The sequence below is a fragment of the Patagioenas fasciata genome, chromosome 1, assembly GCF_037038585.1.
Source record: "Patagioenas fasciata isolate bPatFas1 chromosome 1, bPatFas1.hap1, whole genome shotgun sequence".
Classification (NCBI taxonomy): Eukaryota; Metazoa; Chordata; class Aves; order Columbiformes; family Columbidae; genus Patagioenas; species Patagioenas fasciata.
In genome coordinates, this window is record NC_092520.1 from 205,499,259 (window position 1) to 205,513,363 (window position 14,105).

Here is a 14,105-nt window from a genome sequence, read left to right on the forward strand (position 1 = left end):
ATGAGAGGAGCAAAGAAGACATGCAAAGTTGGCTTTTTATAAAACTGCTTGTTATTTAGTTCCTTTCTCAGTCTTTTGTATTTTTCAATTGAAATCAATTCAAGTGTAAGTGCTGCAATGTAGTCTTAACTTCTCAGATGCTTCTGATTTTGTCATCAGTTGGAGATACACAGCCTGGATTGGATCCTTGGAAGGTCATTTCTGGTTCTAGTATGGTTTCTCAAAGGTTTGCTTCTTTACTTAGACAAACTTATTTAAAAAAAAAATTACTAAAGTAAATACCTTAATTGACTTATATAAGTACACTTTAAATAACTTTCTATCTGCAATTAAGATTCAGTTCTTCCGGCCAAGTGCTTATTTTAAATCAGCTCCATCCCCTGTCCCCTGTTTTCCTATCATACTGACTAAAAGACCAATAAATATTAATAATAATGTAGGTATGGGACAAGCCTGAATTGTAGCTTCTTTAACTCACTAGGTACAAAAACTGTCAGTTAAATTTAGAATACAACAATTAGAGTGATGTGAGAGAAAGAATAAAGCAAATTTGGTTTGGAAAGCTTAAGTTGAAATTTGTGAGGAATGAAAATAGGGGAAACACATTATTTGTAAACTGAGAAACTGAGTAATTTTGATGTGGAATAACAGGAAAAAAAAAAAAGGCAATTCAAATATAATTAAAAAATGAGCTTCAATTTTCTAGGATAAAGGAGAGTTTTTCCAATCTATTCAATCAAAATTCTTCTATAATTTTGTTATATGGGATATCATTTCATTAAAAAAAAATAATAAAAACACACCAAACAAAATCAACAAAAAGAAACAAACAAACAAAAATCCCCAACCAACCAGATTTAGCTAAAAACTCCAAAATATTTAATTCTTTTTGGTAAGAATTGCTGTATCAGCTTATCTAGTAATAAAATTTTATAATTAAAAAGCCTTGGAGTTCTTTGTATAATTCTACAAAATATAATTTCAATCATTATTGAGTTCTTCTAGTCACAAACTGAATTTTGACCAGCATTACATTTCATCAGGGAAAATATCTCTTGTATGGTTTGTGTGAGAACTCTGAACACTTGAATTTCAATACTTGTTTTCAGCCAGAGAAGCTTTGCTGGAATACAGACCAAAAGAGCCACTACTGTAAAACAAATTTCTTACCTCTGATGGATGCCCAGCTCTAATAAAAGTACAGAGCGGATCAAAAGCTCCTGTTCCACAAGCCAGCAGATGTGTTCTGTTGTATCGGTGAAGTACACGTATGTAATTTGCACATTCATCCTAGTTTACAAAAAAACCCAAACACAACAAAAAACACAGGAAAATATTAGCACTTTTTTTAAAGTTGTTTGTTTTCTTGTTTGTTTATTTGTTTTAATATCTTAGGTGCCCTTAGCTGATACTCTGCATATTGAAACTCTGTTCTATTAAATATAACATCTTCGTTCTCCCATTTCATGCTAGTAGCTCAGTGCTGCCAGATTCATAGAGGGACACTTTTGACATGTAAACAAACAAACAAACAAAAACAAATACACAAACCCAACAACAACAAAAAACACAAAACAATAACAACAACAAACCAAAACAACCAAACAACAAAAGCAACCAAGCAAACACAAAAACCAAACAGGTTTAGAGTACTATTTTATCAGAATTTACTTCAGGTGCTTAACCTAGTAGCTTATTCAGTTTTAACTTACTACTTATGAGTTTAACTTATAAGTTTAACTTATAATTTATTAAGTTATAAACCACACTTTTGTCCTTCTTTAGTCTCAGAGATATTCTGAAAATCTAAATACTTGTTTTACTAAATATTATTAGATGGACTAGACATTAGACTCAGAGCATGAGATGTGAATAGTCAGCAAATGGCTTCTCTCAAGTTTAATAAAATTTATCTCAAGAAAATAACACTTTTTCTACTACATTTTTTTCATAAGGCCACTGCATCATTAATTTCTTGTGTAATTAATCACTAATCAATATTTTTGTATATTGTATAGTCTCATGCTTTATCTGTTCCCACTTTTGAAACCCTCCTTTGAAGAAGAAATTATTCATTTCCCTCAGGGCAATACTTTGGGACTCATTAGTCCATTTGCAGCTTCATAAATATTAAAATTAAAAATTTTCAAACATCCCTTTGAGATGTAGGGTCATTATCCTTCCTGTGCTAAACTAGAAATGGTGACAGTGAGATGAAAGTATCCATTGATTGTGGAACTCTAGGGACTTGGTTTTACAGGCTACTTAACATTTTGCAATAATTTCTATGTTTGGAGAAAAATTTATGTTCATTTCCATTAATTGCTCAACAGTTTTGCAACTCAGACTCTGGATTTTAAGACAGTCACATCAAGTTTAAGAAGACAATGATAATGGGATCAATGTTAGCTAACTTTAGCTAGTCTAAAGTTTATACATAAAATTTATGCTATTCTCCTAGTTTTCTTCAGTAATCAGTGAAGAAGGTCATATATCTCCAAAAGGCAACTAATTCTATCCTAAAATGAATGTGTAAAACAGAGTGGAGGAATTTCCAATCTGACAAATTTTCTGTTCTTTGCTGTTGACTACTCTCGTTTTCAGACTGGTATATTTATACGAGAAAAATCCTGGGTCTTATTCACCATCTGCAAGAACTTAATGCCACAGAAGATGAGTCTGCAGCAAGGCCACAAGCAGAATTCAGCTCTTGCAAATATACATTGAGCTCAAAACTAAGAAATCATCTCTGTTCTTTCTTCAAACCCTTGCGTCATTCAGTCTAAGTCTTCCAAATGCTACAACAAATACATAAGGATCATAAGGAAAAATTCTCCTTTTCTACATGATGCTCCATAATCATTCACCTTGAAGAGATATCATGCTAATTGAAAGAAGCAGGTAACCTACACTGGGAGGTAACCCATTGTGTAATTAAATATTATATATTTGCAAAGGACATATCAACCTTGCAATATCTTGCTTTTGGAATTTCTTAATTCTTAACTAATGTATTCCTTTTTTAAAACAGGAACTTAAAAAAAGAGGTCTTCCTTCATGTGGCATCCACATGGTCTCTCACCTGGACAAAATTTTAGACTCACTGAAAAAAAAATCCACAGTTACTCAAATTGTGAAATGATATGAGAGGACAATGATTTGTGATTAGTAGGATGTAATCCTCTATACATGCACTAAAAGACAGAGGCACTCACTTTCTATGTGCTTTCACAAACACTTGCTAGCTGGTGGCAGTAGAATGGAAATACACACAAATTTATGATGCTTTGCAGTTTTTAAATAGATGCTTCACTGGACACTGATGCTGTCCCTCCTTCTCCCTCCCCTCCATGTATGACCTTCCTGACTTATTCCCTCTGTTCTATCTCAGTGGTGGTCTGGTCTTTATAGTTTTCATTTTTTTCCATATATCTCTTCAGGTCTTGATCTTTGTCTCAAAAGCACTGTGGAGGAAGAGAGATCTTAGGACTTTTTTAAATGGGCAAAAAGTACATTTTTTTTCAGTCTGCGCACCTTCATAGAGATGCCTGAAATTTTCTGCAGGAAAAAAAACAAACAACAACAACAACAACAAAAAACAAACAAACAAACAAACAACAACAAAAAAAAACAACCAACCAACCAAAAACACACACACACACACAAAAAAAACAACAACAAAACAGGATAAGGTAGATACCAAATATAGAAAAAGTCATTCCAAATGGCTAGACATTTATCATTTATAAACAAATGAAAAAAGGTGCTATTCTGGGAAGTGTTAGGCAGCTAGGCATTCCTGCTGGCCCCACTAATAATATCCTGTACACATAATGAGGAAGCGATGTATCAGACAAGGGAACATTAAAATAAGTTTTCTTTCTACTATATGAGATAATTAAATGTTGTGGTTGTCTTTAGGAGGCTCCCTAGACATATTAATAGATCTGTGGAATTTTATTCATCTGAAACTTCTTTATGTGTAGGAGTTACTCATCACAACAGAATTTGATTTCCATATCTGAATGTTTTCCAATTCTGATAAAATAATTGAAAGGATCAAAATCTCTCACACCAGAGGCCAACAGGTGTGTTTACTGGCACACTGGATGAGAGCAGAAGGATTTTTTCCTTGGCTTGATTTGGATCAGAAAAGTGTGGTCTGAGGTTAAGATGATGTATATGGTGTTAATGCAAGGCTTTTCCAACTGTCCTGTTAGGTCTGTTACAAGCTCTCTGCAACTGTGTTTATGACTACAATACCTGAAAGTTTACTTCTGAAAGATGAACTGATAACTTTGAAAGGTTGTAAGAACTTGTAAAAGTGGCCTGTTCTGTTATATAGAAAGATGTAGCAGAGAACACATGAAGTACCTCAACACTGAGATGCCTGTTACAACATCTTAAGTTCTACTAAATATTAATTGTGCACTGAGTAACAGATCTTTTGCAAAGGAAAGCAAAGAAAAAACAGTATGGAAATAAGCAAAAAGGTTTGAAAGGGCACAGTGAGTATTTTTTTCCCGGAACTTTACATTGTGAAAAAAATAGCATTCAGAACATAGAAATGGCAAAGGGTTGCTTTTAAAACATTGTGTTAAGACATTAAGCCAATATTGGTTTATGGCTGCAAAAATGAAGGTGAAAAGGAAAGTAATAGGAAAAGTTTTGATTCCAATTTAGATTCCTTTCAGGCTGAACAATGTAGCTTACTGAATACTGAGCATGTCAATGAAAATTAAGTTTTCCCTGGAATTAATTAATCTTAGCCATTTACATAGTCCAGTACATCATTAGGTATCACGTGAGGATCAGAATATTATTTGGTACTGTTTGGTATTGCAGTATTTGCAGGTTTTACAACTTTAACAACTTCTTAAATGTTTTTCTTTTAAAAAATAGAGACACCTAACTTTCATAGTACAGAGAGATGTGGGAAACATATGAAGTTCTTTAAATGATCACAGTCATTATAATGCAAGTTGGAAGACTTAGAATAACAGACTGAATTGTAAAAATTTTGAATTTTGGGGAATTTCATGAGTTTGAGGGAGATTCCCTTACATTACGTTGGAACAACAGTACCTATTTCTGTATTTATTTAACACAAAGAGTATTGTCAAAGTGTCAGAAAATAAATCCCATCATGTACTGACGAAGGAAAGATGACAGAGCTTTAAGTCTAATAGCAGCCTATGCTGAGAGTTAGTGTTACATAAAGCTCAAATAATTTAGGTTTTGGATTCATTTAATATGACCATGAAGTTTGGATAAGTTAGAAAAGCACCGTTTACAATAAAAAACACCTAAAATTCTCAGGAGTACAAAACCATTCAGAAAAATACAATGAACTTTTAAGATACCTCAAGATGGATCAGTTCTAGGACAGGTGCATGTAACAACTAAAGCAACTAAGGTTTGTTTTGTTTTGTTTTGTTTTTCTTTTTCTAAAATTTTTCATTTTAATATTATATTTTCCAATCTGGTTCACCGATTCCCTTGATGTGGACAGTTCTCATGCTTGTACTTCAACAGAAATCTTTATAGCTTCCTAATCTTCACTGGGAATATGTTGTGGTTATCATCAAGGTTGCCTGTTTGCTGCATCTGTGGGAAAAATGTGCATGTCCCTTTCTGTGTCTGTGTTCCTGTTGCTGTAAAACTATCATCATTTTCAAATCCTTTGGTACAGTGAGAGCTCTCTTAGCTGTGGGATTTATTAGGTGTTGTACTTGCTGTGTGTTTATGAGGTGCAGATAATGAGCTTGGTGCACAGCAAAATTAAAAAGAGCTCCCCCATCCAGAAGAACTTTCATCCTGTGGTGCCAATAATATCAGCTGCTGTATGTCAGTGAGCTTTCAGGTCTTCCCCTGGGAACTGATTACAGTCAAAGCACTGGATCACAAGAACAGAATAGTTCTGGAGCTCATTAAAACCAAATATTTTTACTAATAAATGAAAAAAAAAAAAAAAAACCACCAAACTATAGGACAAAACAATCTGGTGTAATATTTATAATTACTAATAATTTAACTGCCTTTCAGAAAGTTTTCTAGAGAATGTGAACTTTAAATATAAGTTAGAATGTACAAAAGTTTGAAAGGAGTATGTATCCTACCTGTATGAAAAGAAAGGGAAACAGAAATAAGAAAGGAGAATTTTTAAGGTACCCTCTTTGGTATCACCAGGAAAAGAATAAGGAGAAAGTTCACATGATCAAAAGTATTCATTGTCTGTTTATGAGCTCATTTGAAAATTAAACTAATTAAACTAATAATTTATTGTGTTCACAATAGTTACACATTTTTAACCTTCAACACTTAGAATTATATCAGTGCTTTGATCTCTCTGAAGTTTAGGGATGCCTGAATCCTTGTTTTGGGCCAGCCACTGGTATAATTAAAGTAAATTTGATTTCTAATTAATGATACTTACAGCATCTCTTCCTTTAATTATACATTCTTCTGCCTGCAGAGGTGTACTAGGCCAATGGATCTGAAGAAAAAAAAAATAAAACCAAACATTGAAAATCATTCAGTTGACAGTCTGATCATGTCAGCCCAGATTTTCCACTACTTTTCACGTGAACGACTCGTAGAAAATAATTATAGTTTCATAGAACATTGCAGGTTTGTCGGGTTCTCGAAACATCATCCTGCCCAACCTTTTGTGGGAAAGGGAGATTAGATGGGATTATATAGCACCCTGTTTTATCACATCTTTAAATCCTCCAGGTATAGAGATTCCAACATGTCCCTGGGGAAGTTGTTTCAGTGAATAATTGTTTTCACTGTAAAAGATTACTTTATTATTTTCTGGTGCAGCTTGTATCCATTGTCCCTCCTCTTCTCCCTGTGGTTCTCCATGAAGAAACAGCCTCTGTCCTCTTTGCAACTTTGTAGCCGTTTATGTACTGGAATACTTTGATGCCCCTGAGCTTTCTCCAGGGAGAAAAGATGTAACTCCTTCAGTCTTTCTTTGTAGACCAGGTTCTTCAGCCCTTTGGTCTTGTTTGTGACCCTCCTTTGAGCCCTCTCCAGTTTTTCCCTGTCTTTGTTGAACTGTGGGGACCAGAACTGGACACAGTATTCCAGATGAGGCCTGACAAGAGCAATATCTATACTTTTTATCGTATGTTATAAAGTTTAATCAAGTTCCTGTTACCATGCGAACAGTTTCCAAGTACAAAATTCCAATTTTATTTTTAAACATCTATAAAAGCTTACAATAAGGAAAGAAATATTTTTGTTGAAACATAACTTTTTTGCTTAGAGTAACTCAGAAAACTTAATACTGGTCAACAGAATTTAAAGGAAGTTAATGTGTGGAACATTTCATATAAATTCAGCAGAAACAACTCTGCTAATTTAAGAGTGACTTTCAACATAGGATATTAATTTTGAACAACTGATTTTCTGCCTTAAGTGACACTTAGGAAAGAAAATGTTTTACAGTGAAGTTAATGCAGGTCAGCAATTAACCTCATAGGAGTAGGATCAGCTCTTCATAGTCAGTTAGTGGAAGTGAAGCCAAGTTACACAAGGGAGCTTTTTTTCGGCTACTTACTGTATAAAATTCAAACTCCATTCCAGATGCATGATTTTTTTGGGATGAAAACAGTGTTAATCAATGACTGAGCAGACTGGAATGATTGCTTCATTTCTTAGAACTTAAAGAAGTGAAAACAAAAACATGTTCACTTCAGTGATATCAAATTTGGCTGAAACCAATTAAGTATCAAAAAACTGGATGTCATCATTAAGAAATTTCTGTCAGCAGTCCAATTACAAATTATTCTATAAGAAAAGTAAATTGGAAGGGAAGAGTGGATACATTATAAATCCCATAGGCTTGGTGCTTAGAAGCAAGAGATCATCTACACATTAGTCTCATCAGCTTCAACGGACTGTCAGTGTTTAGGTCTCAGTGCCCAAATCAGACCACCTATGTTTAGACACCATCAAAATCTTGCAAGAAACATAAATTTTAACAGAATAATTGTTTTCAGTGAGGTGATCTTATAGTCACCTATGTATGATCAGAAGTAACTCTCATCTAGTCTCTGTGTGGTCCAGGGAGGTACCTGAACTCTGCTGAACTCCTATGCGGGCACTCATCCAGTTGCCCTGGTCAGACCACTCCTGGTTCATTCAGTGCAAAACCCAGGGTCCATAGTCATTTACTTTTCTCACTGGTCAAGGATTGAATAGGCAAAAGCCTATCCTCAATGTAAAAGCCTAGAAGTTGGAAGATGTGAAATCTAGGATCTCGTGAGCCTAAAAGTTTGAAGCCACAGCTTCCACTTCCCAAAGAAATGTTCTAACTGGTAGGCTAAAATGGGGGGCTTGCCCATATCAGGTGTAGGCAGCTGTTAGGAAGAGAGAAACCACAGAGGGAATAAAACACTTGGCTCTGTAACCTAATATTAAATACACTGTGTGTAGGTGTATTTGGTTACTTAGTCCCAGCGCTATTGAAAATATTTTATATGCACATTTTCTACTTAAGACATATCAAATTAAATACATACACAGAATTAAAAGAAAAAAGCCAAAGATGCGACTCAATGCCCCCACTTTGGAGTATCAAATAGCATTTGCAGTATAAACAATAAGAATTTGGTCCTTAGGATAGAATTAGAGAATGAATCAGAGTCACAGGATGGTTTTGATTGGGAGGGACCTTTAAAGATCATCTAGTCTAACACCCATCTAGTCTAATACCCTTCCATAAGCAGGGACATCTTTGGCTAGATTAGGTTGCTCTAAGCCCTGTGCAGCCTGACCTTTTGAGAGGCACAACTCATTACTGGTTTCCACCTGGATACTGAGCCACTGACTGAAACTCTTTCAACACGGAGAACCAGCCAATTCCTTATCCATCCATCAAATCCATATATCTCTAATTTAGAAGTAAGAATGTTGTGGAGAACCATATCAAAGGCCTTACAGAAGTCTAGGTAGATTACATTCATAGCTCTTTCCTTGTCCACTGATGCAGTCACCCCATTGTAGAAGGCCCCTAATTTAGTCAGATGTGATTTGTCCTCAGTGAAGTCTGTCTCTAATCACATCCTCATCTTCCATATGTTTTGACGCATCTTCAAGAAGGATCTGTTCCATGAGCTAATGAGAAGCAGGGGACCTGCTTGCAGACGAGATGGAAGGCTTTTGTTCCCTGAGTGAGTTTCTCTAATCAAAAAGCTAAGGTGTAACAGGAGCTACCCTCTGTCCCCATACCTACCACTGCTCTTAGGTATTTGCTTTCCGAAGTGATTCCTGAACAAATCTTTCTCCAAATGAAGTTCTGGTACTGTGTTTGTTCATCTATATGCATCTTCTCTATTGGTATACTTATAATAGCTTATCTTCGAAAAAGATGCCTAATAGAAGAGAAAGCGAGGCAGACATCTCTGTATCTTTTCCTCAGGCTGTGTAGAGAGGTAGGAATCTATCTTAGATTCTCACAGCAAACTGCTTGCCTCTAAGGCAAGTCCATGCCAGCTACCTGAAGTAGATGGGCCTGAATTATGACTTTAGTAATGCATGAGTCTTTCGAAGAAGCTTTTCTATCCAGCAATTATTTTTTGAGGCTCATAACTCTTAAAAGCTTATAAGTCTCAAAATAAATGAGCATTAAGATTTTAATTTCTTCAAAAATATTTTAGACTAAAAAAATTTACATATCAGATTTTGCTGTCCTATCCTATCCTATCACGTATCATATGGCATATCCTCTAAACAGTAGTCAAAAAATGTCTGTAGTAAAAAAAAATGTTCTGCAGAACATAAAGAAATATTTTATTGTTTTTAATCTTGAGATCATCATGAGGATTTTTTAGCACAGTTAAAACAGCTGAGGAAAAGCTCCTCGATCTGTTATGATCATTTGCAAAGAAAACCATAGTAAGTAGCTCATGGTAGTGATACTTTAATAAGGTGTGCTTACTGTACTTAATTATATTTGTGTAATTATAGCTGGTTTACTTAACTAACATAAAATAGGCTGTGCTTCTACTGCATGGAAATCCAGATATTAATCAGCTGTGGTGGTAGTCTTTAACCTGCCACATATTATTTTTCCTGATGTTTATGCTTTAGAGTTATGACAACTACCAGCTTTAACTTTGTATTGATTCTTTGCCAGGAATTCAATCTTGTGGCAAACTGTCAATAACTATTGTTGGGAATTTTTCCTGCACACCTAGACTGGAATAACCACACTAACATACATTTCACTGGGCTGCACGTTTGACATAATTATTGGCTTGGACATAATTTTTCAAACCTTTCCACTCCTGCAGATTACTGTGAAGTAAATGTTTAAATTGTTTGTTTAGTGATACTTTCTCATCTTGCATTATAACGCTATTATCCTTGAGAGCTGGATGATGTAAATTTAACACTGTCTTTAAATGACAGGGAAAAACTACTTTTAAATATACTTCTCAAGGGAAAAAATGAATTAAAAGACAGTACAGACAACAGCTACTGAGCAAATTCAGATAGGGGGAAAACTTTAATTGGAGATGGAGTGCTAATTAGTGTCTCCAAACAGCTTCCTTATTCAGTCACTAGGAAATTTTTTCAGCTTTATAGCACTTCAGGTCAAAATAGACTACTGTGTGAGCTAGTCTGAACTCTAGTATATGACAAGAACAATTAAGTCATTCAACTATCCCAATCCTGTTTAAGTCAATAAAGAGTGTTTAATTAACACATAACTTGTGTTGCGATGAAGCACAAATTCTGTGAAGTATCTGATTATGACTAGTTATTATATATATGTTATCAACAAATACATAGCCACCTTGTCTCTTGGGAGGTAATTCCCATGGATAATCAAACTCTCTGCTAAACTGTGTGCTTCTTGTTCAGTTTGAATATACTTATGTTCCTACACAGTATTCAGGAGATTTAAGCAAACCCTTTTCTTGCAGACTTGTGTTGAGCCAGCTCTGGAGTGGAGATAGAGTTATCTTCACTAGAGGCAGGATATATTATGAGGGCTCTGTATTTTATTGTAACAGAGGTGTAAATCCTAATCTGGAGCTATCTCATACTAGATCAGAAAGAGCAGATTGAAATCTACCTGTGCAAGTCTATTTACAGAAGTAGAAAGGTTTCTCTGAAGAGTAAGACTTTCATAAGCCCTTTGAAGAAGCAGCTAGGAAGAAAGAGTATCTGTAAGGAGTTTGTGGACAAGAGAAGAAAAGTAGAAACAAAGGTCATCCTTCTCTATGAACTGTTAGACCAGTGGTGATGAACTACTGGCGTAGATTCAAGTTTGCTGTCAACAAAGATCCGCTCTGGCAACAATTACAATGAACTGAAATGCTTTTTAAAACAAATTTGGCACCAGATATCAAAGAAAGTTCTCTATCAGTGTGTTAGATCATTACAAACCTTAAAGACTTTGGATCAAATCCCAAATATGTATTAATACAAAGTTTGATTCTGAAAGTGGTGTCAAAAGGAATGAGATCTTAGGGAAAGCAAAGGTCACATGGAGGGTACCTCAGAAGCTTCAGCTTTACGCAAGGTTTCAAAGCTTCTGTGTTTTAATTCTCTGCATCCACATTTTATATTCTCCCTCATTTTTGCTGCTGATAGTGTTAGGGCATTCTTCTTGTAGAAACCAAGGCACATGAGCAACTTTGTTTCAAAACCTTGTGGTAATCTATGTTAAATGCTCTAAGCAAGAAAATTTCTGTGCATGTTACACGAAAGGAGTGATAGAAAGAGTACAAAAAAAAATTGCAAAGTAGGCAAACGAAATACAATTTGACTAATGGAGGAGTGAGACTCTGTCCAAGAAGACATGGAAGGTCTATGCCACAGCTGCAAGCTCAACCCAAATTTTTGGACTCCCTGACCAATGACAGTAGTACTTTTCTTCCCCAAAAGATTTTTCCTGTCTTGTACGTATCCTTTCTTTACTGAATATGAAAAGTGGTCAGGATAATTTATGCTTAATGTAACACTGGTAGATATATGCACAAACAGATAATAGCTTAGGTGAAAAAAGCTTTAATCTACCCACAGAGTGCTGCTTTTTATTTGAAAGATGAAGTGAATTGAACCTTAAGAAAAGATATAGTCTATTCAATGGAGATTTACAGGATGCATACCTCATATGCATCACAAGTTGAATTTTTTTGGAAATGCTGGATTACTTTGACAGTCAATAGGTCTCAGTGCAAAAGCATATTATATCCATTCAGCATGTTGTTGTTTTTCTTTGGGGGTCTTCTAAGATACTTGCTATAACTGAATTATTACGTCATTTTACAGCAGAAGACATACACCTCGGATTGGGAATGGGTTTTACGTTGGCTTTTAGAGAGTATATTCATATTCCAAATCATGGAAAAAAGTATGGCAATGAATTAAAACACATAAACTGTTTTCTAGAACACAGAGGCTGAAAAAGATCTATGCAAATCTGTCCCAAAGCTACCAACTTTATGAAACATTTCTTTTGCAGCAAGTGACTCATACTGGTTACCAGAGAGAGAATAAAACTCAGGAACTCGCCTCCACTCTTGCATTATAACTGGTTTAGATTAATCTATCTAAATTCTTCAGTCTGAAAGAAAAGGTCAAAGGCTAATCAATACACAGTCAAAGGCAGGTTAATGAAGAACTTTGGTAATAATGAATAAACCAGTCTCTAAATTCCAGGAACTTCCCTCAATGTATCTCAGTAATTAAGCTTCCATACAAAAGAAATCTTTAATTGCACACTTTTGCTGGCAGTGCTGTGAGACAATGATGTTTTCCCTGGTTGTCACTGAATGAGATCAGCACTAACACTGGGAAAAGAGAAAAGGATCATCACCATTGCATTCAAGGGAGCTAAGTCACAGTGAGGTCATGTTTCTAAACATGCTAGGTCAAGCCCCATTTATTCCAGTTTCTCATCTTTTGCACATCATAAAAGTAGGCAAGTAGGAAAGAAGAGCTTCCATTAATTTGTCATACTCTGTACACAGGTCTCAAGACAGAGAGTATGGTTTCAGAGGAAATGACTGCTCTTCCATCTAAAAACAACAAGGAGAGCAACGACCTTCAAGAATGTGTCCTGATGGAACAATGGTGGTTGGACAGAAACATAAAGTGCTCTACCCTGTCATCTTTCCTCAAACAGATTTACTGCCAAATGGGGAAGAAGAGAGAAGGAAAAAAGCTCATTTTCTAGAAAAAAAAAAAAAAACAACAAAAACCTGCTTCCTAAACGTTTTCATATCCCTGAGCTCTATTATCTTGTCACAGGATATTAATAACTTTTATCAAATAGAAAAGGAGTTAACTCATGTCTCACTGTGGAGGAGCAAACTCAGTACATAACATTGCTCTCCGAGGAGTTAAAAAATTATATATATTTTTTTAATGTAGATAAATTCTCATATGGCCTCCCTGAGTATATCCATTTCCCCATATCTAGAATTGTCTTTCCCAAAATGTTTATAAAAAGGATAAAGCATAACATATCTGTTCACAGTAGAGGAACATGCTAATTGCATTTTGAGATACGAAAGGTTGCTTATGGTAAAGTTTTCCTGAGTGTTGGCATGAGAACAGTGATATTCACTTGAAACAAGGGAGCAGATTAAAAAAAGGAATTTGAAACATCATTGGTCAGTGCAGTATGGAAATCAACAAAAATTATGTTTCTCCAGAGTGGCTTTATTTACTCATTTTTTCATTTATTTATTAATTTAAGAATTAATTAAAATGTATTAAAATACCTTGGGGAAGTTTCAAAAAGTAGATAAGGAAAACTCTGAAATATTTCAAGACATTACTTAGCCACAGTCAAGATGGTTGAGGCAGGAACAATGCTCCTATCAGTTTCCTTTGCCACCACACGCTTCCAATCCCAGCTGCCAAGGGCAGAAGCAAGTAAAGAAGCCAAAGCTCACACCAGCTCAAACTCCAACCTCTTGGTTCCAGTTGCCAGTTTGCCAATCAGTTGTGGTTTCTGTGACATTCCAAGCTCTCTGGTAGGATTATGTCTTAAACCACCTTTCTCCCACAAACCACTGAGTAGACTTCAAATGGTAATTTCAGTCACTACTTAATAGCACCTCTGGCTCAAAGTC

General features: G+C 35.3%; 1 protein-coding gene across 1 annotated transcript in view; it reads right to left on the reverse strand.

Moving 5' to 3' along the window:
- Positions 1-14,105, reverse strand: part of SEMA3E (semaphorin 3E) — a 143,788-nt gene that overhangs the window by 55,897 nt on the left and 73,786 nt on the right. The window contains exons 3-4 of the mRNA XM_065858361.2: positions 6,437-6,496; positions 1,171-1,290 (exon numbers count right to left, since the gene is read on the reverse strand). Coding sequence (XP_065714433.1) covers positions 1,171-1,290; positions 6,437-6,496 — 180 coding nt within the window. The remainder of the gene's footprint in view (positions 1-1,170; positions 1,291-6,436; positions 6,497-14,105) is intronic.